At 53.1% G+C, this 27,295-nt stretch overlaps 1 protein-coding gene and 1 long non-coding RNA gene across 6 annotated transcripts; one reads left to right on the top strand and one right to left on the bottom strand.

Annotated features, from left to right (window-relative positions):
- The first annotated feature begins 1,614 nt into the window (after nucleotides 1-1,614).
- Nucleotides 1,615-18,588, top strand: SCN2B (sodium voltage-gated channel beta subunit 2). 2 transcript variants are annotated; one of them, XM_047753456.1, is made up of 4 exons: nucleotides 1,615-1,861; nucleotides 13,566-13,732; nucleotides 14,028-14,238; nucleotides 14,917-18,588. In XM_047753456.1, the coding sequence occupies exons 2-4, from the start codon at nucleotides 13,583-13,585 to the stop codon at nucleotides 15,114-15,116; spliced, it is 561 nt and encodes a 186-aa protein (XP_047609412.1). In that variant the 5' UTR covers nucleotides 1,615-1,861; nucleotides 13,566-13,582; the 3' UTR covers nucleotides 15,117-18,588. The 2 variants fall into 2 exon arrangements, with proteins under 2 accessions (XP_047609412.1, XP_047609411.1); XM_047753455.1 differs by lacking the exon at nucleotides 1,615-1,861 and adding an exon at nucleotides 5,452-5,969.
- LOC125111502 (uncharacterized) lies at nucleotides 16,848-24,658 on the bottom strand. 4 transcript variants are annotated; one of them, XR_007130868.1, is made up of 4 exons: nucleotides 24,616-24,658; nucleotides 23,774-23,983; nucleotides 22,589-22,649; nucleotides 16,848-17,092 (listed from the first exon to the last, which is right to left on the bottom strand). It is a non-coding gene; the product is annotated as an uncharacterized LOC125111502 (long non-coding RNA). The 4 variants fall into 4 exon arrangements; XR_007130867.1 differs by lacking the exon at nucleotides 24,616-24,658 and adding an exon at nucleotides 24,413-24,607; XR_007130869.1 differs by lacking the exon at nucleotides 24,616-24,658 and adding an exon at nucleotides 24,037-24,363 and having other exon boundaries at nucleotides 23,774-23,867.
- Nucleotides 24,659-27,295: the final 2,637 nt, after the last annotated feature.

Raw genomic sequence — 27,295 nt, 5'->3', positions numbered from 1 at the left:
TATTGGCAATTTTCTTTTGTAAAACACTAAAAGTGTGTGTGTGTCTCTGTTCGGAAGAGGTCATGTTGCCATTGATTTGGCTCAGTTACTTAGACCCCAAAAACCCTAGGTTGAAAAGTTATATCCTAACACAGACCAGTTATCTTCTTTTTGTAAAAAATTATTTTATTGAAGTAGAATTGATTTACAGCAGTGTGTTAATTTCTGCTGTACAGCAAAGTGATTCAATGATACATATATATATTATTTTTTCATATTCTTTTTCATTATGGTTTACCACAGGATATTAAATATAGTTCCCTGTGCTCTACAATAGGACCTTGTTGTTTATCCGTATTATAGATAATGGTTTGCATGGGCTAGTCCTCAATTCCCAATCCATTCCTTCCCCAACCCCCTCACCCTCGGCAACCACAAGTCTGTTCTCTATCAGACCAGTTGCCTTCTTACAAAGAATAAACACGAGATTCTCAGGACTCCTAGCCTGTCCTGACCAGCTGGTTTGCAAATGTGGTTTGGCCTTCCTTAAGAGAGATCAGGCAATCCGTTACCACTTCCTTAAAACCCAACTCTGAAAGCATCCTTTTTTTTTTTTTTTAAATCAAAATAAAGGAACTTAGAGTTTTCACAGAAAATGAAGACCTTTCTTATTTCATAAATGGGGAGACCAACAGTGGTTTACTTGTCCCAGAACTTTCAAAGCCCTTGTCTGAACTCTACGTTGTCCGTCTGTTCCTGCCCTTTGGAGATTGGGCGCCATCTTGTCTACCCATCACACCTCCCTTTTTTTTCATGACAGGAACCCTATGTTCCATAGACCTTTGTCTTTTGTGCTTCTGTACCTTTGCTCTTGGTATTCCCCTGCCTGGAATTCCCTTTCCATCTTGCCTGCCCAAATCAACATTCCTTTAAGGCCCTGCTTGGGTCCTGCCTGGATGATCTCCTAGATGTCTCTACACTTAACAGATTTCGTCTTCTGATGTTCTTTGATTGTTTCATGGGTATGAAGCCTTATTTTCTCCAGGAGATCTTAGACGTTTAGAGATCCTGCTTTAGTTTTTCTCCTATAACCCCCTATGGGACAATCCCATGTTGAATGGAATTCCTAGGGAGTGGAGTAGAATAGCACATGCAGGGATGGGCTGGACCTGGCTCCCAGTCCTGATTCTACCACACTTTGGCTGGGTCAGATCAGGCTGATAGAGTTTCTGCTTTTTCCCCAAGTATAAAATAGACAATCATTGATTTATTCTCATCTGCTCAGGGACCAGTAGTGGCCTAGCACAAACTCAGAAGACTAAGACACAACCCCTGTCTTTAAAGAGCTGCAATCCAGTTGGGGAGGTAAGACATATAAACAAAATGACAATACTCTCAAGTAATCCCAGGGTTACCTGTAGATGGGAGTTGATATATTTGTCTCCTTATCTAGAACGTAAGCTCTCAAAGGGTGAGCTATATCTTATTCATTTCTGGGCCTCTAGGTTTCTAGCCTAGTGTCTGGCACATAGAGGACATTAAACAGATATTTGAGGAGTTCCCTGGTGGCCCAGTAGTTAAGGATTCAGCCTTGTTGCTGCTGTGGTTCAAGTTTGATCTCTGGCCTGGGAACTTGTGCATGTTGCAAGTGTGGCTTAAAACAAAAACAGTTTGTTGAATGAGGGAATTATAAAGGAGTAAATGGTCACGCTGCATGGAGAGAAGAGGTACATAGATGACAAAGAAGGGGTGGTAAGGAGGGAGTTACTTTGTAGCAGATTTTTGAAGAACTAGGAGCTTGTGGAGCAGACCAGAGAGGAAGGGCATTCCTAGAAGAGGAAACTGCGAAGGCAGAGACCCGTCATGTGAAGCCCTCTGTGGGGTAAGATAAAGCCAGCCTGGTGTGGAGCAGCTTGGGAAGGGCCTGGGCAGAGAAGAGAGGGGAGTGAAATTGTTCTACCCAAGCAGGGCGCCAGGTGCTCTGAAGTATTTAATCCTAAGCTTGTCCCTACTCGCCAGTCCCTTCTCCCCAAACCCCCAAACCTAGCCTCTTATTGCTCCGAGCTCCTAGAATGCAAACCTTTTAATATTAGCTGAGGGTGTTACTTCTCAAGAAACACCTAAAGAGCTTGTTAAAAATGCAGATTCTGAGGGGCTTCCCGTTGTGTCTCAGCAGAAATGAATCCTACTAGTATCCATGAGGATGCGGGTTCAATCCCTGGCCTTACTCAGTGGGTTAAGGAGCCGATTGCCGTGAGCTGTGGTGTAGATCACAGATGTGGTTCAGATCCTGAGTGGCTGTGGCTATGGTGTAGGCTGGCAGCTGTAGGTCCAATTCTACCCCTAGCCTGGGAACTTCCATATGCTGTGGGTGCAGCACCGCCCCCCCTGCCCCCTCCAAAAAAGCAGATTCTGATTCTTTAGGTTGGGGGTGGGGCCTGTGACTCTGCATTTCTAGGAGCTCCTGTGATGCTGATGATGCTGGTCTAGTGAGGCAAAGGTAAGCAGGGAGGCTCCCCATAGCCTCCACTAAGAATTTCAAAGGCAAAAGGAAACGACTTTCCTTTGGGTTCTGTGTGATGGCTTCCTCCAGTAAGGTAGACAATTGAGTGTTGTCTAATAAAATCTCCAGGGATAAATGGCATGATGAAATGCCAAACACAGGGCTTCCTTCCCCAAATAGCCCATCTTCAATACTGGTGTCTTCTTCACTCAGTACCTCTTTGAGTTTCTGCTTCCAGGCGTTTACTGGCTCCTGGGGAAAGATGTGCTCTTTTGGATCAAATGGGCATCTGGAGGCCCAGGTGAGCGATGGGGAGGGTCTGGGGTAGCTCCCCTGCTGACTCCCCCCTCCTGGGTACCTCCTCCTCTCCCCCCAGTTTGGCGCCTTCCAACCTTTGTTCCTGCAGGGCTGAGTTGGACAAAGGCTGAGTCATATACCTGGTTTCTCTGAGCCAAATTCTGGCTAGAGGCAAAGGAACTTTAGGATTTATTTTGTATCTCAGATGTCCCCCAAATAGACGTTTCTGGTCGGTCTTGAGACCAAGAGAGCCTGGTAAGCAGCTTCCGGGGCCTCACAGGCATGCTTAGCTACATTAAGAAAAAAGGAGGAGGCCGGCTACGTCAAACCAAAACTCTCTGGCTGACATGTACCTGCGGCAGCTTGGGTGACTGTGCAGCGAGCTGGGACCTGGCTGGGGGGCTGTGCCAGAGCTGGAGCTGGTCTCTCCCTCCTGGCACACCTGCGAGCCAGGCCACTGCTGGCAGTGGAGGCAGCCTGGGGCCTGAGGGTTGGGGCCACTGGAAGACACTTTTCTCCCTAGGCTGCCCCATCTCTGATTTTCCTTCCTAGGGTCTGTGAGCTCTGGGAATGGGCCAGCTGCCGCCAGACTCTGGTGAAGTGACAGAGGCAACTTTGGCTACAGAGTCTGTCCAGGATTTGGGCATGGACCACACCTCGGGTGTGGAGAACCCCAGAGGTCTCCTTTCCACCCCTCTGACTTCAGCAACCACCACCTAAATCTGACCCATTTCACTCCTCCCCAGCCAAAAACAGCTTCAGCAGCCTTGGCTAGAGTTCCCTGCCTTCCGCGAAAGTCCTGCTCCAAGCTCATTCATTCATTCAGGGGGTCCTGGCCCTGTGCTGCTATGCAGCACCTGTTTATGGAGTGTCTGCTCTGAACCAAGTGTGCTAGTGCTTCCTCCATGCCCTGCCTCATACCACCTTCTTTTACACACACACACACGCATGCAGAGGCCCCTTGCTTCATCTATTCCAGTCTTCTCTTCCCTGAGAAGCTCCCACATCTCCTCCCCTTGGTAACAGGCAATGTGGAATGTTGGAAGTACCCAGTGTTTCCCACCAGACCTCAGTTTGGGTCCTGGCTCTGACTCTGCCCTTAACTATCACACGTAACCTGAGTGGGTTAGGCCTTGTCAGCCTCTGTGTCCTCATTGCCATTTTTTAAAAAAAGAGCAGTAATCACCCATTCCCAGCTTACCATTAAGTAGAGATATCCTTTGTAAAGACTTGGCCCAGGGTTAATGCTATAAGATGTGAGTGGCACCTGTTTGGTGCATCAGTGGCCCGCCACAAATGCGTGTGATTGCTGCAGGAGAACCTTTGTTCTATTCAAATGTCTCCCTGGAAGAGTGGAGCGAAGGTCACTGTCCTGCTTAGGGCATTCTTGGCACTCCACCCCACGTTCTCCTTCTTGTGATATGAGCCTATTTCTTCTTCCCTTTTCAAAGAAAATATTTTCAAATATACAACAGGGAGTTCCCATTGTGGCTCAGAGGGTTAAGAACCTGACTAGTATCCATGGGGATTCGGGTTCCATCTCTGGCCTCACTCAGTGGATTAAGGATCCGGCGTTGCTGTGCAAGCTTCGGCTTAGGTCACAGATGTGGCTCATATCTGGCATTGCTGTGGCTGTGACATAGTCTGGCAGCTGTAGCTCTGATTTGACCCCTAGCCTGGGAACTTCCATATGCTGCAGGTGCAGCCCTTAAAAAAAATACTTATATGTGTATGTGTGTATATATATATGTGTGTGTGTGTATATATATATATATATATATATATACACCCCCCACCCCCAGATATCAGAAGAGAGAACATATAGTGAACCCTTTGTACCTATCACCGGTTTCAACGACCAACAACAATATCTGGTCCTGTGTCACCTACCACCCCAATGTCTTTTTTTTTTTTTTTTTTCCTGGCATATTTGAAAGCAAATTCCAGCTGTCCCATCATTTCACCTATAAACACTCCAGTGTGTATAATAGATAAAGATGTTAAAGAACTGGAGTTTCTGTCGTGGCACAGTGGTTAATGAATCCGACTAGGAACCATGAGGTTTCAGGTTCGATCCCTGGCCTTGCTCAGTGGGTTAAGGATCCGGTGTTGCCGTGAGCTGTGGTGTAGGTTGCAGACATGGCTCGGATCCTGCGTTGCTGTGGCTCTGGTGTTAGACCCCTAGCCTAGGAACCTCCATATGCCATGGGAGTTAGAAAAGGCAAAAAGACAAAAAAAAAAGATGTTAAAGAACATAACCGCAATATTTTTATCACACCCAACAAAATTAAAAATTATTCATTAATATAATCTAACACTCAGTCCATATTTTTTTCCAGGTTATCTCAATAATGTCTTTTTACTGTAGATTAACTGAAGCAAGATTTAATGTAATAGACTTTATTGAAACAGGATTCACCACAGGTCCATATTATATTTAAAAAAAAGTTTTGAATTTTATTTTTATTGGAGCATAGTTGATTTATCATATTACATCTGACTGTAAGATCTGTTCAGTATATTTACACCGGCCTGCTTTGATATGTTCTGTTTTCAGTGGAAATGCTAGAAAAATGGGGAAGTTCTTACTTCCCCCAAATCTCCCAACTCACTTCCTTGAACCCTTTCCAAAATAACAAAAAATTCTCCTTTTTTGGGTGTTTTTAAATGAGAAAGAGGGATTCACCTCCTCACTGTAGTTTTGAAATAAATGGGCTCCTCAGACAATTTTCAAACCCCAGCAATAACCAAGTAAAGAAGGGAGTACACGCTTCAGTTCTTGTTTTAGAGGGTAACAATTTCCAAGGAACTTTGCTCTTTGCAGAAAGACTTTTTTATGCCCTCCTACTTGCCGTTCGAAATCCACCAACCACAAAATTTACTCCATCCCCTTTTTTCTCTCTCCCTTCCACACTCCCTCTCTCTTTTTTAGCAGCTAGATACGAGCCCGCCATATTAGAGAGATGGAAATAAAGCTTCCTTAATGTTGTATGTGTCTTTGAAGTACATCCGTGCATTTTTTTTTTAGCATCTAACTATTCCTCCCCTGTAGCCCTCGGCCCTCAAATCACCCTCTCCCATACCCCACCCGACCAACATCTCCCATCTCAGTCTCTGAAAATGCACAAAGATGCCTGGCTACCTCGCCCTGCCTTCGGTCTCACGGGGCTCAGTCTCTTTTTCTCTTTGGGTAAGTTAGTCTGCACATCTGCATGCTCCTGTGGGTCCAGAAGTGCAGCTGCAACAGGAGGAGGATGGGGGCCGGGGGCAGGGAAGGAGACGTTGCTTGAGCTTCCCTTCGTGTCCTTGGGAAGGGAGGAGCGGGGACTGGGGGAGACGTTGTGGGGACTGCATAATGCTGGGACCACTTGGTCACAGAAACATTGGGTCAGGGGATCTGAGTGTTCCTTGCAGGGGGTAGGGTGGGGGATGTCACTTGTCAAGGGAGGGGATTTTCCTCTGCATTTCCCTGTGATGGACCCATGTGGGGATGGGGGTGGAGGGTAGGCTGATCTGCAGAGCCTCTTTATGGATTTTTTTTTTTTTTAAGTTGCTGCAAATGTGGGGTCCTGGGACTTCATGCTCCCTTAAGGGGCTTCTTTTCTGAACCTTGCTATTTAGCATCCAGTGGATTTAAGGGGGAGTTCCAGGTCTGGCTTCCTGGAAATCTGTACTGCTGATTTTGTTGCAATGTGTGGGGGAGTAGGAGGCAAGCAGGCTAGAGGAATGACTTCTGCATTTGGGAGGAAAACTGCTGAAGCAGCCACTGATGGAGAAGGTCTCTGGCTTGGACCAGATAGGGCAGAAGAAGGGTCAGGTGAAGGAATCAGAAAAAAAAAAAAAAAAAAAAAAAAAGAAAAAAGGGAAAGGGAACTCCTGGGTCTGCCTGTTGTTGTGGCTCTTTAGACCATGTCTCAGAACTGACCAGGTAGCTTCATTTCTTGCTCCTAAAGTTACTCGTTGCTGGCCTAGCAATTGAGGACCCAGTCCATGGGTTGTCAGTGGGAGTAGTACCCATCACACCGTCTCTCTTTCACTCCCTTTCTCCCTCTTTCTCTCTCCTTCACTGGCTTGCTGTGCTGGATATAGGGCAGGAGCACTAAACAGAGAGAATGCAGGGTCCCAGGCAGCCTGCGTGATAAGGCCTATTAGCTTTGCTGAATTATCGGATGTATTAATCACAGAGCAGGAGGGTTATAGAAGCTCAGGCAGCAGAAAGAGCATGAGCCCTGGAATCGTTCTGGGTTTAAAGCCACCTCTGTCATTTACACCATACCATTAGCAAGTTACTCAACCCCTCTGAGCTCTTTCGTGGGTGAACTGGAGAATACCTACTGTCTGGGTTTTTGGTGAGTCTGGTACATAGCAGATGCTCAATAATAGCTAACCTTTTTGAACGATTTTCACGTGCGCAGGTGGTATGCATCTTGTTTAGTCCTCACGGCAATCGGGGATCATGTGGGGTGGATATGTTATGATCCTCAAGTTACCGATACGGTAACAGGCACAGAGAAATTCAGTAACTGGCCCAATAAGGTCACAGGACTTGTTTAAAGGGAGCTGAGATTTGAACTCCTGGTTGCTTGACCTCAGCCCATTTTTTTTGTTGTTGTTGTTCTTTTTATGGCTACACTTGCCACATATGGAAGTTTCCAGGCTAGGGGTCGAATCAGAGCTGCAGCTGTCAGTCTAAGCCACAGCCACAGCAATGCGGGATCCAAGCTGCATCTGCGACCTCGCCACAGCTTGCGTAGCAACGCCGGATCCTTAACCCCCTGAGCGAGGCCAGGGATTGAACCTACATCCTCACAGACACTATGCTGGGTTCTTAACCCGCTGAACCACAAGGGGAACTCCCCAGCCCTTTCTTAACCATTGAACTCTACTGCCCCTAGTGTTGGAGCAATGGTACTGCTATACTAACAGTAATTTTGATCAGTCTCAAGTTGGTTGGGTTGAGTGACCAGTATGTAAGGCGATGGGGGCAGAGTACAGGTGACCCCTTTTGGGAGTTAGGGAGAGCTTCCTGTGGGAGGGAGAGGCAGCCTTGTGAGAGCCTTATTTAAGTGAAGAAAGAAGGGGACCAGGGACCAGGACCAAGGTGATGGAGTCTAGGGTAAAGAGGTCAGGGCATGGGGGCTCTGAGGTGATGGTGAGAGGAAGCTAAAGCCTCTGCAAACCTGGGGCGGGGGGGGGGCGGCGATGCAGGAGGATGGACCTTGAACTTGACTGAGGCTGTGATGACGCAGGCCCTGGGACTCCAAGGCTAAGGACTCAGGTCGTCAATGGGACTTTGGTGGTTGTAGTAGCGTCAGTCCCCAGGTGGAGAGATACCACGAGTGACAAGGGAGGGGACTGTGACAGGGACTGGGTTTGTGACGATGGCTATCGAGCTGACAGAGGGAAAGGGGAAAGCTGGGAAAACTGCCTTACACATGATAGAAGCTCGTAAGACTAGTTTCCAGCTAGAAACAATCCCAACCTTTGGTCTTCCCTAGAGTTTTTCTCAGGACTGTTGGCTTCATGGTTATGGTTATCAGAATCTGGGTTATGATAACCCAGGGGAGGGCTTATGTCAGGGGAGGCCTAGAAAGTGGAGTCTGATCTTTCCTCAAGGCCCCTGCACACAGACGTGTGGAGGGAAATGCTTTCTCCTCCATTTACAGATTTTATCGAGTGCCCTCTGTGTGCCATAGACTGTCCTGGGTCCAGGGATGCCAGGATAAATAAGAATCAGCTCCCCAGAGTTTTCTTAGCATCAGCGGCGCTGTCAAAAGAACAGTAGTAATAATAATAACACTAGCAGCTAAGCTTTGTTGAGGGCTGACTGACTACGTGCCAGGCACTGCTGTGAGCTTTATGTTTCTGTAAGCCGTGCATTCCTCACCACGGCCCTAGGAGGTTATCTCCTGTCATCTCCCATTTCACAGATGAAGAAACTGAGGTGCTGGGAGGTTAACCCTCTTGCCTGATCAGAGTGCTAGAGGGCCAGTCTTGGCCACTTTGCCATTCTGGCTCCCAGTCTGGAAGCAATGGAAACAGGCTGGGAAGAGGGTGCAGGTGCTGGGGCGTCTGGCACGGAGGTGATGCCTTGTTAGCTGGGATCTGTGGATACGTAGGAGGGCTCAGGTGCAGCAAGGAGAATGAGCTTCCCAACCGAGAGCAAAAACAGGTGCAGAGGCACAGAGGCATGAAAGAAGGCGGTATTTTCGAAAAAGTAAGAACTCCGGGGTCACTGGAGTGGAGGCAGGGTGGAGGGTAGGGAGACGTGCTGGGTGTGCCATTTGCCCTGGAGGCAGGGGCTGCCCCAGAGACAGCATGCTGGAGAAGGGAGGAAGGTAATTTCTCTACTTAGACAAACTTTTTTTTTTTTAAACCGTGAAGAAATAAACCTACCTAATAGGTTGCTATATAGGGTTGGAAAGAGGCGTCAAGAGCATTAACTTCCAGTCTCTGCAGGACATAAGGTTTGACAGGAGATGAGCAAGTATTTGTGATTCCTGCAAGATGGGCCAGTTAGAACAGCATATGACATGGGGGCCAAGGTGCCCTGATGCATCTTGAAGAAAATGAGGGGCCTGGGCACTGGTGATGTTTTAGTACGAAGTTCGAAAGCCACATCCTGACGGTATCCCTGTTGATCATTTCTTTTCTGTGAGTTGGAAACCAGGAGACCCAGGCTCTAGACCTGGTCCCAAATGGGACAACCAGGAAGACTGGGCCCCCCTTGTATGGAGGTGCCTTTAGAGAGGACCATTCCCCTCTGGCCAGCCTGCCCGGACCTGCCGTGTAGACAGCAGGAGGCCTGGTCCCTGGGAGCCTTTGGAGTGAAAATCACGCCCTCGTTTGGGCTCACCACCCTCTGTCTGGGGCCTGCCAGGCTGGGTTCAATTCTAGCTGTGAACTCAGGCTCTGCTCCATCTCCTTACCTGGAGAGTGGCGGTGATGTTGGGGTTGTTGTGTTACCTGAGCTACCATCCGTAGGTGCTTAACAGCGCCGGATGCGCGGTGAGCACTCTGTTGTTTGGAAGTCCTTTTGTGGCCCACGCTGTGGATTTGGCTAATTTCCTGAAGCAGCAGAGTTTGCTAGGAGCCCGGGATTTTGCTCACAGATTTGCCCTCCTAACAGGATGATTTTCTCATCTTTTTTTTTTTTGTCTTTTGAGGGCTGCACCCACGGCATAGGGAGGTTCCCAGGCTAGGGGTCTTATCAGAGCTACAGCTGCGTGTCTACGCCACAGCCATAGCAATGCCAGATCCGAGAGGCCATCTGTGACCTACATCAGAGCTCGTGGCAACGCCAGATCCTTAACCCACTGAATGAGACCAGGGATCGAACCCGCAACCTCAAGTTTCCTAGTCGGATTTGTTTCCGCTGCGCCACAATGGGACCTCCAGATTTTCTCATCTTACTGAGGGCCTGGATTGGTGAAAGGCCTCAGGCCCTTTCCTCAAGCTGGGATCCTGGTGAGACTCAGGTGGATGTAGATAGTGGCCAGGAGTCAGGAACCATGATTCTTGTCCCTAACTGCTGGCTGTCTCTCTCTGTGGCTTCACCTTCCTCACTGATAAGAGGATGGGGCTGGATCTACAATTTCTGAGGTTCCTCAGATGTGGTAACTCTTTGTTCTCCTCTCTGCAGTTGGCATTTGACCTCTGTGACCACTAAAGGGCACACATGTCGGCCTGGTGCCTCCTCCAGGAGGCTCTGTAAGGATGTGTGTGTGTGGGGGGGGGACCCGAAATGCACCTCTTGGCTCCCCTCTGCCGGCCAGAAAAGGCCCTTTGCTCCCCAGGCCTGTGCTCTCCCTCAGGGCAAAGCGCTAGCTCCTTTCAGGTGGAGGGAGCTTCCTGGTGGGGTTCAAGTTCTGATCAGAGGGATATTGTGGGCTGGGGTGGGACAGAGGGAGGGCTGGCTCAGCCAGATTCCTGAGACCTACTGAATGCCACTCGGAGGCTCCTTTTGCTCAAGGGCGCCTAGGAAGGTCGCAGCCTCTTCCCAGGGAAGATGCTAGAAAAGCAGGGTGTTCCTGGGATCTGAGGTAAGCTCAGGACAGGGCCCTGCAAGGCTCCTTCCCTGCAGATTCCTCTGCCTCTGCAGAGCGGGGGCGGAGATGGCGTTTTCCGCACACCTCCTCCTAGCCTGGCGCTGTGCTAGGTGCTTTCATAATGGCGAGGAGAGCTGGGAGAGAGGGACCGAGCTGCGTTCTTCTTGACGGCCCCCTCGGCAACTGCCCCCCTCCCCGACCCCAGTTCATGTGCCCCTGATGAGCACCTGGGCACACTGGAAGCCTGGCCTTGCAGGCGGGGTTGCATGCCCATCCCTCTGTCTAGGGCTGGGTCCTGACCTCCAGGGCCAGCAGTTCAGAGCATCTCCTGTCCTTAAATCCTGCCTACTGACCCTGCCTACTCATCCCAAGGGACAGGCTGAGCAGAAGGACCTTGACATCCCTGCTTCCAGGCTGAGGGTGCGGCTGTGGGGCCTGGCAGCTTTGCACAACAAAACCATCTGCAGAAGGAGAGCCCTGCGGGGGATCCACCTGTCCCGCCCCCCACTGGGCCCTGATCCCAGGAAATTCCCAGGGGTTGCCCTGGGGATCAGGTTCCAAGATGCCCCTGCCAGAGGACTGCCCCCCAAAGCCCTTCCTGCTTAGGGGGCAGAACTTGAGAATTTAGGCTACTGTTTGCTTTGTATATTTTATTACTTAATTATCATAACTACCCTGGGAGGTCAGTGTCCTCAGCTGCATTTTGCAGAGGAGAGGGCCCGAGGCTCTGAAGGTGAAGGAACTTGCCCACAGTCTCCCAGCTGATTGAAGGCAGAGCTGGGATTGAACCTGGTCTAATGGGATCTCCGTGTCTGTGCGATTCCTATGTGGACAGCCCTGGCTCTCGTCCAAGCTGCTTCCCTGACCGTCTGCCCCCTAGTGGCTTCCCATCTCACTCAGAAGAGGGGCGTTCTTTCCCTGCCTAACTCTGGGACCCCAGGCCTCTCCATTTGCCCCTTTCATCACTCTGCTGGTTGTGCCCCAGACACGTGAAACTTATTTCAAGCACTGAGGCTTTCCTCTTGATGGTCTGCTGCCTGGGAACTTGGCTCCTTCAAAATTTCAAACGGCTCACTCACTCACTTTAGCTGGGGCTGCCTACAGGGCCCTGTTCCGAGCAGCCCTCCCCAAGCCCCACGGGTCAGGCAGCACCCTGCTCCTGGCCTTATTTTTTACAGCCCTTGCCATGCATCCCTCCTTAAAGTTCCCTATCTTTTCTCTGATATCTGTCTCCCACCCTAGAACATAAGCTCCCTATTGCAGCACCTCTGCCTGCCTCCATCTCAGCAATAATCCCCAGGGTCTAGACTGAGTGCCTGGGCCATAGTGGATGATTGATAAATATTTGGTAAATGAGTGAATGAATGATTGGTGCTGAGCATTACTGTTCATCCTCTTCAAAGGATATTAATCTTGGGGTTCCCATTGTGGCGCAAAGGGATCGAGGCATCTCTGTACTGCTGAGATGCAGGTTCGTTCCCCGGCCCAGGACAGTGGGTTAAGGATCCGGCGTTGCCGCAGCTGCAGTGTAGGTAACAGCTGTGGCTCAGATCTGATCCCTGGCCCTGGAACTTCATGTGCTGTGGGGTGGTCCCCCCCAAAAAAAATTAAAAAGAAATTATTTTTTTAAAAAAGAATATTAATCTGTGGGGATGAGGTTTTGACGATATTGGCAGGGAATCTCAGAATTCAGACCAAGACAAGGGTGAGGCAAGTTAGTTGCCTAGGGTGTAAAATTTAGGGAGGTATTTCCATGACCCTGAGAAGGAGCATCCTCTCCTCAATTTCTGCCCTCTTGGAGGAGGGGCACTGCACCTTTAGCTTTGGCTGAAGAAGGGCTTTGGCTCACTCTCCTCACCCTAGACCATGCCCTACTTGGACTGTTAGGGTGGGGTGACACCCAGCCTCAGCACCCAGGGCTCCTGGACCAGGTCTGGTGCTCCCCAGAGGATTCTGCAGAAACCTGCTGTTCCCACCCGCCACCCCTGCCTCCGCTCCCCATGCCCCGCAGCCTGTACTAGCTCCTCACGTAGCATGTCCAGCCTTGGCGTCTCCAAAAGGGACTCCTGCCCTTGTAGACCCATCCGTGGATCCCTTGGAATTGTGCCTGTCCTTCTGGGGCATCTCGCCCTCCCATTGCTCATCTGCAGTCCCTGCCAGGAGCTTAGGGAACAGAAGGGGGCTGGGCTGGGCACATGGCTTTGCTCTGCCCTGGCATATAGAGAGGGAGGCTTTCTGAATCCCCATCTGTCCTCAAGGCTGCCTGTCCCCTGGGGACACTGTAATTACAGCTGGAAGGGCTTTGGCTCCACGGAGATGGTTAGAAGTAGTGAGGAAGAAGCACAATCCCTTGTCCAAGGTCTTTAGCCAGCAGGGCCGGTGGCCATGACAGGCCTGGAGCAGGACAGCTGGGTAAAGGGGCTTACACAGATGCAGCGCTGAAAAAGGCTTGAGGCCCATCTGTCTGTCGCTGGCTTGACAGATGATTTGGTCTCTCTCCACCCCAGCCTTGTTCTGCTCCCCACATTACCCCCAGGGCCACATCAGGTACTCCTTCTGAGCTTGGGCCAGCCCACTCCACCCAACCCCCGCCCCCCCCCCCCGACTAATTTCAGCTCTAAGGGACCCAGCCAGCTGCCATAGCCCCGCTCCGCTCCCCACCAGGCACAGAAGGTTTGTCCCCTCCCTGGCCCTATCGGCCAGCTGGAATCCTCACCAGCTTGTGACTTTGTCCGCAGTGCCACCAGGGCAGAGCATGGAAGTCACAGTACCTACCACCCTCAATGTCCTCAATGGCTCTGATGCCCGTCTGTCCTGCACCTTCAACTCCTGCTACACAGTGAACCACAAGCAGTTCTCCCTGAACTGGACTTACCAGGAGTGTAATAACTGCTCCGAGGAGATGGTGAGTCCTGGGAAGGAGGCGGGATGGGGAAGGAGGCAGAATGAAGCCCACCTTTCCCACCTCCTGCCCCTGCTCCAGACCAGGTCCCCGGAGGACCCTGGTGTGCTGTCTGCTCCAGGGGGCATTGGCCGCAGGTGTGCTATCACACCTGGGTGGCCCTGGAGGAGGGGGGTGGCAGAGATCTGGGGGTGACGGCCTCTTTTCCAAGGAAAAGGGGGGCTGGGAGGAGGCCCACCCTGCTGTCCTTGCAGCTCCTTGCTCATGCGGAGCTTCCTGCCCCTCGCCCTTCCCTCAGTTCCTCCAGTTCCGCATGAAGATCATTAACCTGAAGTTGGAGCGGTTCCGGGACCGTGTGGAGTTCTCGGGGAACCCCAGCAAGTACGATGTGTCGGTCACGCTGAGAAACGTGCAGCTGGAGGACGAGGGCACCTACAACTGCTACATCATGAACCCGCCCGACCGCCACCGCGGCCACGGCAAGATCTACCTGCAGGTCCTCATGGAAGGTGAGGGGCTGCTGGGGGGCCCTGGCTGCTCCCACCCAGCCGCGCTCCAGCAGGGTTAGCTGGGGCTCCACCCCCCAAGGCGGGGAGCAAGAGCGTGTGCCCATGGAAGGCATCTGGTTTACTCCTCCCAGTCCTTGAGGACCTGGGACCAGGTCTCAGGGAGCCCATCATGAAGCCTGAGAGCAGCTTTCAGGTTTTGGCCACTTACTGTGTCTCAGGTACAGAAAGGACTAAGCTCTCTATGTCCATGATCTCATTTCATCATCATAAAACCCTGTGAGGGAGGTACAGTTATTATCCCGATTTTTCAGATGAGGAAACTGAGGCTTCTAGAGGCTAACTAAGGCCATCACCTAAGTGCATTACCTAAGATCACGCCGTTCATAAATTGTACAGTCGGGACTCACACTGGGTCTATTTGACCTCCAGGTCCGTACTCTTAGGTACAGCATCATATTGCCCTCCCTTGGGGCTTTTAGGTGTCCTGGGATTCTGGGGTGGGCTGCTTAGAGGTCAATGGCCGGGGTTGATTTGGGGCTTTGACCAAAGTAATTTCCACAGAGGAGGGTCAAGTCAGGACCACCCCGCACGTACTGCAGGGAGCAGGGGCCGGTGGACGAGGCTCCCTTTTCCAGCCCTAATGCTCAGTCGGTCCGTGTCCCCCCCCCCCTTCTCCAGAGCCCCCTGAGCGGGATTCCACGGTGGCGGTGATCGTGGGCGCCTCCGTCGGGGGCTTTCTGGCTGTGGTCATCTTGGTGCTGATGGTAGTCAAGTGCGTGAGGAGGAAAAAAGAGCAGAAACTGAGCACGGATGACCTGAAGACGGAGGAGGAGGGCAAGACGGATGGAGAGGGCAACGCGGAGGATGGCACCAAGTAACCGGCGGGCGGCCCTGCAGCCCCTCCCTCGTGTCCCGTCTCCCTCCCGCCCTCTGCCCGCACAGCGTGCCCCCGCCTGCCCTCTCTTGGTGTGCTTCTCTCGATCCAGGTTCCCAGGGCCCACCTGGGGCCTCCTGAACCCCTCCCTTCGTATCTCCCACCCTTGCACCAAGAGTGACCCACCTCTCTTTCATTCGAGAAAACTGCCCCTGAGGCGTCTGGGATGTGTGGGCCCTGAGGGGAGGGAGAGGTGGGCTCAGAACTGCCAGCCCCTGAGAGGAGGCAGGAGGCCCAGAGGCCCGTGGGGCTGGGGACACAGACGCGGACGGGGAGGGTGGGCCGCGGTGGAGGAGGCCAGCTGTCCGGCTTGCCCGGGGCGTGGACTGCTCTGGGGGTGGTTTCAGAGGGACCCGCAGGTGGGAGGGGCTCTGCTGTGCTGCCCCTAGAAGGTGTGGCATTGCTCTGCTCCCTGAGCTGTTCCCAGGCCTGGGCAGCTTTGTCATGGGGTTGCTTGTGGGTCCCTCTGACTTGAGCATGTGTTGAGAGGATGACTGCATTTCTTGGACAATGAAGGGAAGCCCGGGCCGGAGGCAACTGGAGACAAGCCTTGGCCCAGGGAGCTCTGCTTCCCCCACTTCTCCATTGATAGTCGCTCCCACAGAAGCCTCAGGGTTTCTCCTGGCTCCTGACTCCTTGGGATCTCTGGGGCGAGAAAAGTACCGCAGGGCTATTGTATTGAGCTGGGCTGTGGCTGGGTCGTGTCTCTCCAGGTGGTGATCGTTTTTCATCTAAGTTACCCGCTAATAGGAGACAGGTGGCAAAGTTAGCCTAGGGATGGGGGCGCTCTGTTTTGGAGTTCAAGGCCGCCTGCCTGCTCCCACAAGGTGGCCGCCCTCACCTGGGCCGGGAACAGCCAAGGTGTGGAGGTGAGGAGCCGGTGGGCAGAGGGGGGCTTCCCTGGGGCTTCTGCTCAAACTTTCCCGTTACCCTCACAGGGTTTCATCTGGCTCTTGTCCCTGAGGGACGCATGAGGGGAGCCTTGGAGCCTCTGAGGCCCCATGGCCGTGTCACATCTGGAGCCACGTTACCCCTCCCCTGCCCTGACAGCTCCCTCTGTGGGGACGAAAGTAGCGTGAGTGGGGAGCCACCGTTCACTGCCATTTCACTCGCATGAAGACGGGATTGGTTAAGCCTCAGGAGAGGGAGAGAGTCGGAGAGAAACTGCCTTGGAAAACGCTCAGAGATCAACTAAGCCAAGTCCCTCATACTACAGACGATGGGGAAACTGTGGTTTAAACTCGCAGAACCGAGGGGCCTGCTTCTCCCCTGGTTCCTCAGTATCCAGTTGGAATCAGTGGAGCCACAGTTTGCCCCACGGGAAGGGCAGGGGCAGGGGGACCGAGACGTGGGAGGTGAGGAGAGGGAGGTGGGTTCCTCCAGCCCGATTCATGTCTGGGAGCCCAGCCCCTCCAGGCTGTGACTGAGGCAGGGATGGGGTGATGGGGGTGGGGGGCAGAGCTGCTGGTATGGCACCGCCCGCCCCCACCCAGGCTGACTCTTGCAGCACTTCCCAGCCTTCCTTGGAGCTCAGGCCCTGCCCGGGCTCAGGGCGTCTGTGCCCAGGGCAGGACCAAGTCTGGGGAAAGAGGGTGGAGACAGGACTTTGACAGCCTCAGGGACCGTTCTCTGTCTCTACCCAGAAGGTGGCCAGTTTGGAGAAAGAGCGATAGCATCTGGGTGATTCAGTTTAATTCACTTCAATCCAACATCCATTTATTGAGCATCTCCTGTGTGCCAGGCACGGTGCCAGGTGCTGGGGATGCACACAAAGCCATAACACAGTGGGGAACTGCAAAGTCAGCACCGTGGGGACCAAGATGAAATTTTTTTTTTTTTTTTGGTGCCTCTATTTCCACCTCTGCAGCCACTGCTTCCAGGGCTGGAGTAGGAGAAGGAAGAGATTCCAGAATCTGGGTCCTGGGAAGGGAAGAAAGAAAGGAGAGATGGAAGACCCAGTAGGGAAGAGGGTGAGAGACCGGGCAGAGTGGGCACAGGGCAGGGGATGGGCAACCAGCCCGGTGGTTCCTGGGTGGGATGAGTCCAGCTCATCCGGAGATTCTAACTCATCAGTACCTAACTGCCAATCAACACACTGCCAATGGGGGTGGGCTAAACCCCCAGGATGCCTGGGGCTGGTGGACATTGCCTGTCCTTGGAGCCAACCAGCAGAGAGGGGAGAGGAGGGTGGTGGGCACCCTCATTCCAGCTGAGACCGAGGGTGGTTGTAATAACACGTCTGCAGCTCGCAGATTTCACTTTTTGGCAACTTCCTCAGTGCTCTCCTCTTCCAGGAGGAGTGAGGAGCTGTGCGGATGCTGGGAGCTTATCTTTTTTTTCCAGGACTCATAACATTTAGGGGAATGATGTGCAAGGTTCCCTAGGTTTATTCTAAGGAATCCTAACTCTCCATAAAGAAGCCCAAGACTTCTGGGTTCCTTCCTTTCTCTGCCCTGACCTAGAGGGTCCAATGGAGAGCACTACCTCTCCAGGGGCCTCAGGCGCCCGAGCAGACTGGGATGGGCCGGGAACCACCTTTGCCCACCCCTGAGGCACTTTCTTCCCGAGCCTCTTAGAGTCTCTTCCAGAGATGTCATAGAGCTGCCTCCCCCAGGGCAATGAGGTTGGGAACAAAGTGGAGGGCTTCTGTGAGTTGAGGTGGGAAACCGGTGAGATGTTTCCACGGCACCCTGCTTGCTCTGTACACCAGCAAGGTCTTCCTCTTCCTGTACCGTGCACCTCAAGCCCTACTTCCGGCCGCATGTTCCTGTCAGTCACTGTGCTCTGCTGGGATCAGTCTGCTGGTTTTCTCAACTGCCCCCTGCTTCTCCTGCTCTCTTGGAAGCCCTATCTGTCTCTTCCTTCTAGTTAAGGGCCACTGTAAAGAGAGATGGGCTGGCCAACCCATGGGATTTAGCTTATCAGAACAAAGCACACTTTTTCAGGACTGAAATGCCTTGAGGTGCCTTGGAACTGGCTTTGGAAATAGCTATCTGCCCCCTTAGCTGTGGACCAATCACCAGTTATTCCTGATTTATAAAAAGGAAAAGCCGACTGGATCCACGCTTCTCCGTGTGAGTCCCCTCGGCGAGGCTGGGCTGGTAAGTATTTGCAAGGTCAGGTTAAGCAGATGGACAACTGAAAATAATGGCCAGGTCCAAAAGGACAGTCCCAGGCCATGGGAAGGGCTTGGTGCAATTGGAACGGGTGATGAATCAAGAACTTTTTCTTCTTACTTATGTCTTAAGGATAGAAAGCCTGTGTCTCTTGCTGTGCCTCTTGCTGATGTCTTCCTTTATTGAAGCTTGCTGATGCATTTGTACATAGTCTATATATAAGTAGAGATATATCTCCAAATATAAAACATCTCACTACATCCACCCCCAAAGTTACACTGTGGTGGTGGCGGGGGTGGGGGGGGGGAAACAATCTTTTCTCAATGTTTTGAGTTGATTCACCAAAGGCAAATTATGGAATGTTCTTATTGCTCTTTGTGCACTTGGAGGGGAAAACACAACTACTGATGCACTTTCTAGGACGTATGTGCTACACGGTGGTTGGGAGAGGTGGTGGGGAGAGACACTTGGATGGTCCTCTGTGGCCCAACTGCTGTGATGTGTCTGCTTCTGGGAGCAGACCGAGTTGCTTTTGCAGTTTGTCTCCTTGCTTGGATTTACTGGCTGCAATAAACAGATCATCTCCCCTGAACATCCTTCGAGTGTGACTTTTTTCAGGGGTGCAGAGTGGGGCAAGTGGAGACGGGGCCAGAATTATCACAGGAGTTCCTGTGGTTCCTTTCCCGGGGATGCTACTGACACTGCCAGATCTCATCATGCATGAGGTCCTTCTGCTCGTTCCCTTCTCATCAGATGCCTCATCTTTCCCCTCTGCCTTCCCAGAATCCTGGAGGCCTCCATCCACCTTGAAAGCATTCTGGGGACAGAGCGGCTAAACACCCACGTCTTGGAGGGCTCTTGGTTATTTCTGGGAGATGCCCACTCTTGAAGCCCTCGAGGCTAACTGTTGTGCCTATGTTGTCTACTCTTTCCATGGCTGGATGGGCCATCCTTCCTGCCCCCTATTTCTAAGCTGTGTCTGAGTAGGCAGACATCTCTTCTGCCTGCTCTGGATTCAAGAAAAAGATACGACAGCTGGTGCAGCGTCTGCTTTCATGAGACTTCACGGGTGAGGGTGGCTGGGGAGGGGAAGAGTCAGGTTCTCATTTGAGAACGGCTGTATCCTATTTACGTGGCTGCTGAATCAGCCCTAAATTCAGGCCCAAAGGCAACCACCTGGCCCAGGGGGTCTGCTATTCCAGGCACAGGCCTTTTCTCTCTTGCGTCCTATTCTTCCCCCTTTGCATTTTTCTCTCTCTTAGACACATGCACACACTTGCCTAGGAGGCTCACCAGATAAGAAAAGCCTCAACTTTTGCATGGAAATCCTGAAGGGGTTGGTTCCTTTCTCCTGGTTTTGCTGTCATTTCTGCCTACTCCCTGGTAACCCAGTGGTTAGTAGTCAGATGCACTTTAGAATCTTCCCGGAGGATCCTAACATCTGTCGTCCTTATACCTGCAAGGATTACAGTGGCTACCCAAGAAAGACACCCAATAGATGGTGGCAGCTTTAAACAGAAGTGGCTGGTATCGGAGAGAACAAAAGGGACCTTGGTTTTAGAGGAGGTCCGCCCTCAAACCTCGAGTTCTAAGACTGGGATGTCGGAGAGGATGCTTCTCTGCTTAACAGATGAGGAAACAGGCAGGGGATGTGAACTCAGGAGGAGGAGGCACTGGGGATTCTGGCTGGTTCCTTCTGAGTGGACAGGGCTTTTTCCCAGAACACTTGGGGAACACTTTGGAGTTGGGCCTGGCTTCTGGGAGGGTTGGATTTGGCTCAGGAGACCCTTCCAGATTGATGTTTTTTGGCTCCGCCTCCTTGGGGCCTGGTGGGATAGTTCTTTTTTTTTTTTTTTGGCTGCGCTTGTGGCATACGGAGGTTCCCGGGCCAGGGATCGAACCCCCACTGTAGCAGGGACATGAGCCACAGCAGTGAGAACGTCAGATCCTTAAACAGTAGGCTACTGAGGAACTCCCTGGTGGGGTAGTTTTGAATGTGGAATGAGCCGCCTTGTGGAGGCAGGGCTAGCACCCACCGTGGTGCTCAGAGTTGTTCCCCAGCTTCCCATGTCTCCCAGCTGAGGTGTAGGTGCCTGGACAAGAGCCTCTCAATTCCTGCTCCTCACTCCCCACTGGAGCCCCCTGCAGGGCTCAAGCACAGCCTGCCCAGGGCCTGCTGCCAAAGAATAGGAGTCTATAGGCCAAGGCTATCCGGGCCCCTAGAACAGGTCTTGAGGGCCAAGGGGAGGGGTGAGGGGAGGGGAGATCTTTACAATATCAGAGGCGAGGGGGGTCCCGGGAACAACTTGGCCAAGTCTCCTGACTATCCTGAAGGGGAAATGAGGACTAGATCAGAGGAGTGACTTGCTTAAGGCCACATGATGAGTCAAGGACAAAGACAGGATCTCTTGGGCGGCTGCAGGTCTCCTGTTCTTCCACAGCCCACACCCAGTTTGGGCCTGGTGCTGAGCACAGCCTGGCAGCCTATACCCACCCAGGCTTCTCCCTGCCCCTCCCCTGCAAGCTCCAGTTGAACAAGAAGAGGCCCTGCCAGGCTTCTTGTCAGGGCTCAGTTTTTTAAGCTGAGGTTCAGAGTGGGAAAGCAATTTTCCTAAAGTCACACAGTAGGCTAATAGCAGAGCCTGGGCTTTCGTTCCACTTAGAGTTCTAATCCACACCCCAGAGCGTGATTCTTCCTCCTGCTGGTTTATGTAAGGTCCCGCTTCGGCCACTCGTCTCCCTCCTAGCCTGTGGGTTTGGGGGTAGTCTCTAAAAAACTTGGGGTGAAAGGAAGCTGGGGCAGTGCCTGGGGGGCTGTGGGCTGGGCGGCCATGTGCAGAGGAACACAGGCCCCACTAGGTCTCTGCTTTCCTGCATTAGCTCTGGAAGCTCAGAAGGTCTTTGCTGGCAGGGTTCTACTGCCACTCTTCTCAGACCGGCCTGGGGGGCCGGCCCCCCACTGACCTCTCATCCTGAATCCCCCAGGTTCGAGTCATTCCCCGTGCTTGCTATCATGCTGAGGCTTGCTCTTGTGCCAACCACCTTTCAGGACAGGCTCTGGCCACCCAGAGGTCGAGTGCTCCAGAGGGGCACGGGGGAGGAAGCTCATCTTAGGACTATCCTGGCATCTTGACCTGGCACATACATTTGGTCCTGAAACAGAAGAGGCTAGCCCAGGATCCCACTCCTCTGCAGGGCTCAAGGAGGCCTCTGTCTAGAAAAGGGAGAAAGATTGTGGGTCGGAGGAGGGGGGAACAGATGAGGTGGGTGCGGGTAGCTGCGTAAAACCGCTGTTCCTTGTCTCTGGCAGTGATGACCTTGAGCGTCCACGAGGCGCTGGGTGAGGGGGACGGGTGGACACTGTGCACTCAGCTTGGCTACTTGGAATTCTATGGGAGGGGGCTTTCTCTTACAGCCTTGACAAAGTCACGTTATCCCGGCCACAGCTGCCCCTGCTTCTCAACTGGCACAAATTTCTCTGTGAACAGGTGGCATAGGGACTGGGAAGTGTTGGCCTCAACCGCTTGAGAGCCTTCCCCTGTGGACACGTGGGCAAATGAAGAGGGTGTCTTTCACCGGAAGCGGAAGTGTGTGTCACCGCTGGTGGCCAATGCAGGGGTTGGGGCTGTGGCCACAGGAGAGAGGGATTGGTCTTGTCCCGTTCTGTCCCAGGGCCAAACGTTACAACTGGTGGGCAGAGGCCGATATTGATCCAGTGTAAGTCCGAGCTGTGCAGAGGGTTGGGTTTCTCTGAGGTAATGAGATCCCTATCCCAGAAGGTATTCAAGCATAGTTTGGTGGTGGTGTTGAGAAGATTCATAGATCAGGGCACACTTTTAGATGCTGTCTGAGTTTACTGACAGTGGCCCTCTGCAGTGCTCATTTTGGGATTCCAAGGATAGACGTGGTTGCCTGAAGATACACACTAAAGATAAACACACACGGGCAAACTCCTGTCCCTCTGCGTTTTCACTCAGCCATGCTCTTCCCCAGGCTGTCTCTGGACAGCTTTACCTGATTTATCATTGGTGGGAGAGGGGAGGTGGCGAGCCCCTAATTACAGTGAGAAATAGGCCAGGAGAAGGTGGGAATTTGGAGCCAGGTACCCTTGGGAACTCCTTTCCAAAGATCAGGCTGAGTCTAACGTGCATCCTTGGCCCTCCAGCTGGGGCAAAGCTTTCTCTGTCCTTCAACTAAGAGGTAGAAAATGGTGACAATCCTTTCAGCCACCTCCTCCCTTTACCCTCCCAGCTCTGCCAAGGTCTTCAACCACCCCATCCTGGGCCCATAGCACACTCACATGCTGCCGCTCTTGGGAAGGGCTGCGGTGATGGGTGGGTGCATATCCAGCCTGAAAGGATCTGGAAGGTGGGGTGGGTGGGGGTGGCAGGATGAGTGACAGCTGGTTAGACTAAGAAGGCTAAACTCAGCTGATTGAGTAGCTGCTCTGTATTGAGCTGACTTAATCCTCAGGACAACTCCCCAAATATGTATTCTTCTCTCACTTTTACAGAGGAGGAGACCAAGGTTCTGCTCTGCTAAGCACGTGCACACTCAAGGTGACACAGCTAGAAAACAGCAGAGCATTCAAACCCAGGGAGGTGCAAGGCCAAAGTCAACATCACATCACACTGTGAGAACGGGCAGTGGACGGGCCTCCTGCAGCCCAAAGATGTAGGAATGGGTGGGGAAGGGGGCTTGGAACCAACCTCAAAATAACGGTAAACAAAAAGGAAAGGGCAAAAGAGCTTAGAAGCAGAGGGGAAGCCTTCCCAGGGGGCCCTTCCATCCCACCCCCTGCATGGCCTGGCTCTTGACTCCTTGGCTCCATATAAAGGGATTTGGCCTCCGCTGGCCACCTTCTTCTCTCGTGGCTCCTGAAAACCTGTAAAAACCTCTTCTTTCACTTGCTGGCCAGTCGTCTCCATGTCCCTACCCCTCCTCCGGGGCCTGTGTCTCACTCCAACTTCCCCAAGTTACCCTTCACTCCGGGCAGACTCTCCTCCGCTCCCAGGCTTCCTCCCTTCATCTCGGCCATCTCCACCCACTCTTCTGCTCCTCCCATATCTCCTCTCCGACTTGGCAAGATCTACTGCTTGAGCACTAAAACATTCATAGCAGACGGGACCAGAAAGTTCAGGGAGCCCTGCCTGGGATTCCACACCATTTTATGCTCCTGGTTTGGTCAGTCTATTCCAGTGCCCAGTGCAGAGACAGGCCCAGGTCTAGGGTTCCAAAGAACACCTGGCCATGCAGCTGACAAGGCTCGCCCTGCCATGAGTGACAAACCTTCCCGATGCCTCCAGCCCCTAGCCCTCCAACCCCCATCCTCCCTTGATGGGAGGGCAGGGGGGCATGTGATAACCCACGAAGCAGAGAGGTAAACACAGCTCTGGGGGTGCTGGGTAGGGTGGCTGAGACCCTGCCCTGGGGCTTCACACCCAACCCCAATTGTGGCCGAGAATAAAGGATGCCCAGGACTCACCCCATCTCTGAGCTGCAGTGAGGGAAGCAGACGCTTGCTCCTAGAAGAGGGCACACGCCCCTCTCCAGCTTGGGACTGTCCGGTGAGCTTCTCCCTGGGAAGGATGTTTCAGCTCCCTCCTTCCTCTGCCCTCCTTCTCCCAATGAGCTCATCTGTCTGGGGCTCCCTACCCCCATCCTCCCTTTGCCTGAAAGGGTGTTTGGAAAGAACCTGGCAGAAAACAGAGAAAGGGGAAGGGAGGGATGGAGGCAGTGGCTCCCTACCTGCCTGTGCCCAGAGCCCTTAGGAAGTGGAGATGGGTCAGGAGGTTCAGGAACAGTTTACTCCAGCTCTGATGCGAGGTGGGCAGCGGGCGGGTGAGGTGGCCAGTACTGGCTCCTTGCTGGCCTGCGGAGCCACGTGCCTGCGGGTTGGTTTGGTGCATGCTGTCCTATTAACCCCCTCAGCACCTGCTAAACTTCAGTGGATACTGAGACTGCAGCTGGGGGCAGGAGGCATGGGGAAGGAGGACAGGCGTGGTGAGTAGGGATGAGCAGGAAATAGACCGAGGTGCACTAGAAGGAGGCTCCCCAACGTCTGTCCAGGTAGCATCCACTCGACCCCAACCCCAGAGGCAGAAGGATTTAAGTCAATGCGTACAGAGCATATCCGTTGCCTGCCGTTCCACAGTCCTAAAGTCGGGGCCCTGTTTATCACCAGGTTATAAGCTCCCGGCGTTGATCCCAGTGGTCCGAGGCCAGAGGGAGAGGGGCTGTGAGGTGTGGGCGTGGGGTCTCCCCGCAGAGCCCCCTGTTCTCTGCCTCTAAGCGCCAGGTCAGCGCCGCCGCGCCCAGCTCCTTTACCTGCAGTGCCCGCGCCCGGAGCCGCGAGGGCTTGTGGGGGAGGGGGGGAGCGGCAGGCAAGGGCAATGGGGGAGCCGGAGGTGGTGGGGGGGGAGGCTCCCCGCCAGGCTCCTGTCACTTAGAAGGAACTCCTCTCAAAATAGCTCTGGAGGAGACCTCACCCGAGCGCTCCCTTCCTCTCTCGCCAGGGTCTTGGCTAGCTTTCTGAGAACTGACAAGGGATGGAATCTTCCATCTACCCGCCCCGGTAGAAGGTGGGTCTGCCCCCAGGGCTGAATGCCTTCCCGCCTAAGAGCCTCTCCCGGAGCAGTGCGGGAGCTGGGGCCCAGCCCTCACTCCTGCCTATGCCCCTTCCTCCACCGACCCTCCTCCCTGCTGTCCTCCTCGCTCCCATCCTGCTCCCTGGAGGGCCGGGGTGCAGGCAGAGGAGCCCAGAGGCTCGAGGGGCTCGCCTGGTCTCAGGACTGTTGGGCCAACTGCTTCAAAGAACCGCGTGAGCCTCCCTCTCCCCCTGCCCTGGAAAATCTCCAAACCCTTAAATCTAGGCCCCATCTCCCCCCCGCACCTAAGAGTAGCTTCCTGACAGCTCCTTGGCACCAGCCCAGTCCCCCTCTATATCCCTGCAAACTCACTCTTCAAGGTATTTCTGAGCCAGGCCGCCTAAGACCTGAGTGTGCACGACCCCACCACCAAGAATCCAGCCACCCGGGCACAGCCGGGGGCCTCCTGCCCTCAAGGGCCTTCCAGCTGCAGGAGGAGAAGAAAGGGCCAGGGTTCCCGCGCATTTCTACCCATCCCGCACCCTCCACCCTCAGAGCCTGGGGCTCCTGTGTTGGGTGAGGGGGGGATGGTTAAATCAGGGCGGGCTCCTCAAAGAAGCAATTTTTTTTTGAGGCAAGATGGAGGAACTCCGACTTTTGGTTGCCCTCCCCCCTGGCGCGCCCCCCCCCCCCCAGGATCCTCCAGGCTCAATCGATAAACTAGGGTTTTGAAATTTTTTGAGGAAAGTGCTCTCTAAATGTAACATTCCTCCAGCTGCTAATGCATCTCTGGAGCACTTTTACTGCCAGCGGTGGAGCCCTCCTGATGTTCCTTAGAGAAAAGCTGGGGGGGTGGGGGAGGGAATCAAATAATGTGGGAGGTTCTGATCCCAGTTTTAAGAATCACTTTCTCTGTGATCTTGGGCCAAGAGTTCGACCTCTCTGGGCCTGTTTCTTCATTTGGGGCAGCGGGGGTGGGGTGGGGGTGGGGGGTGGGTGTGGGTTTCCTAAGGACCCTTCCTGCCCGCTCTAAGAATTGAAGTAGCAAGGAGGCAGCTGGGAAATGTGGAGGGCATGGAGGAAACTGGCACCTTTTCTTGTCACCAGGATCTAAAGATATCGGGGGAGCTCAGCCTCCTTCCCTCCCCCTTCTCTGGGCCGGGGTCACTTTCCTTCCCTTTGGCTCACCTCTTGTCTCACCTCAGCCTCCTGCTCTGAGAAACATGACCCCTGCTGTAAAAATAAAGTGGGCAGCGTGGATGACTGGCCCAGCTGATCTAGTGTCTGGGACCTATTGAGTGAGGACACGGTGAATGTGCAAACTTGGAGACAGGAAGAGCTTAGCATTTTAGGGCCATAGCCCTCTTTGAGGATAATAAGAGCTAAAATGTACTGCAGGCTGACCCTATGCCCAGAAGTCTCTCAGCACTTTCACATGCGATAATATCTTACCCAGTCTTCGGAGTCAGGTCCACTTCTGATGTTTGTGAGGCCTGGGCCAAGGGCACACATGCAAATTCCATATATGTCTAAATTAAAGTCATGAATCAAGAGAGCAAAGTGTTAAAACTTACCTATTATCCTCCGCCTTTTATTACCTTTTCTTGGTCTTAATTTTAAGGCAAGTCCAAAAGCCATTGCATGGCCTACTCATGTCCAGTTCTGCAGGGATGAAGGATCTCAGGCAGGCCTGGGAACACTCTACCTGCATGTCAAGTTCCATCCACTGCCCACTCTCTGCAAAAAGCTGCCCTCTACTCATTCCCTGGACCCATGGGCAGACATCCAGCCTGGGCAGCTTCTGTGGGGATGGACCCAGGGAAGAGACCTGCTCAGAATCAGGTCATTTGAACAGAGAATTCCAGGGTCCTGGATGTCCAGCATGTGGTCTAGAAGAGGACATATATGGTCCCTCTTGTCCCAGGAACTACTTTTCCAATGAGGAGGGGTAGGGCCAGAGTGAGGAGCCCAGGCTGAGGCCTCTGCTGCTGAGGCCTAAGGGCGGCATTGCTCTTAACAATTGCAAGAGGTAAATATCTTCGCTTTCACTGTAGTACAGACAGGCTTCTGCAGAAGATTGCATAACTTGCTCAAGGTCACATGCCAATAAATGCTGGAGCTGGGACTAGATTCCCCAGAGCTACTGTACCACTATCACAGCTAACTACAGAGCCACTGTACCACTGTCACAGCTTCTGGAAAAAACCCAAATAGACATTCAGGCTTTCCCATACAACCTCAAGGGGCCCAAGAGTCCTCTGAAGCCCCCTGGCTAAAAAGGTGGGTGGTGGTGGGACTGTAGCAGGGGTCAGGCCATGAAGTGGGAGCAGGTTTCCAAGTCTGAACTAATGCCCAGAGAGGCAAAGGATGGAGGGTCAGGAACAAGGGACCTGGGATGGAGGGAGGGGGCTGGGAGGTTA

Source organism: Phacochoerus africanus, chromosome 11, assembly GCF_016906955.1.
Source record: "Phacochoerus africanus isolate WHEZ1 chromosome 11, ROS_Pafr_v1, whole genome shotgun sequence".
Classification (NCBI taxonomy): Eukaryota; Metazoa; Chordata; class Mammalia; order Artiodactyla; family Suidae; genus Phacochoerus; species Phacochoerus africanus.
This window is presented reverse-complemented; position numbering and strand designations above follow the sequence as displayed.

Bases quoted from the DNA above. Each gene is read 5' to 3' on its own strand.
- SCN2B (XM_047753455.1), top strand. From the start codon at position 5,900: ATGCACAAAGATGCCTGGCTACCTCGCCCTGCCTTCGGTCTCACGGGG. The intron at 5,970-13,565 runs GTAAGTTAGTCT...CTTTGTCCGCAG, and splicing joins CAGTCTCTTTTTCTCTTTGG to TGCCACCAGGGCAGAGCATG. The intron at 13,733-14,027 runs GTGAGTCCTGGG...CCCTTCCCTCAG, and splicing joins ATAACTGCTCCGAGGAGATG to TTCCTCCAGTTCCGCATGAA.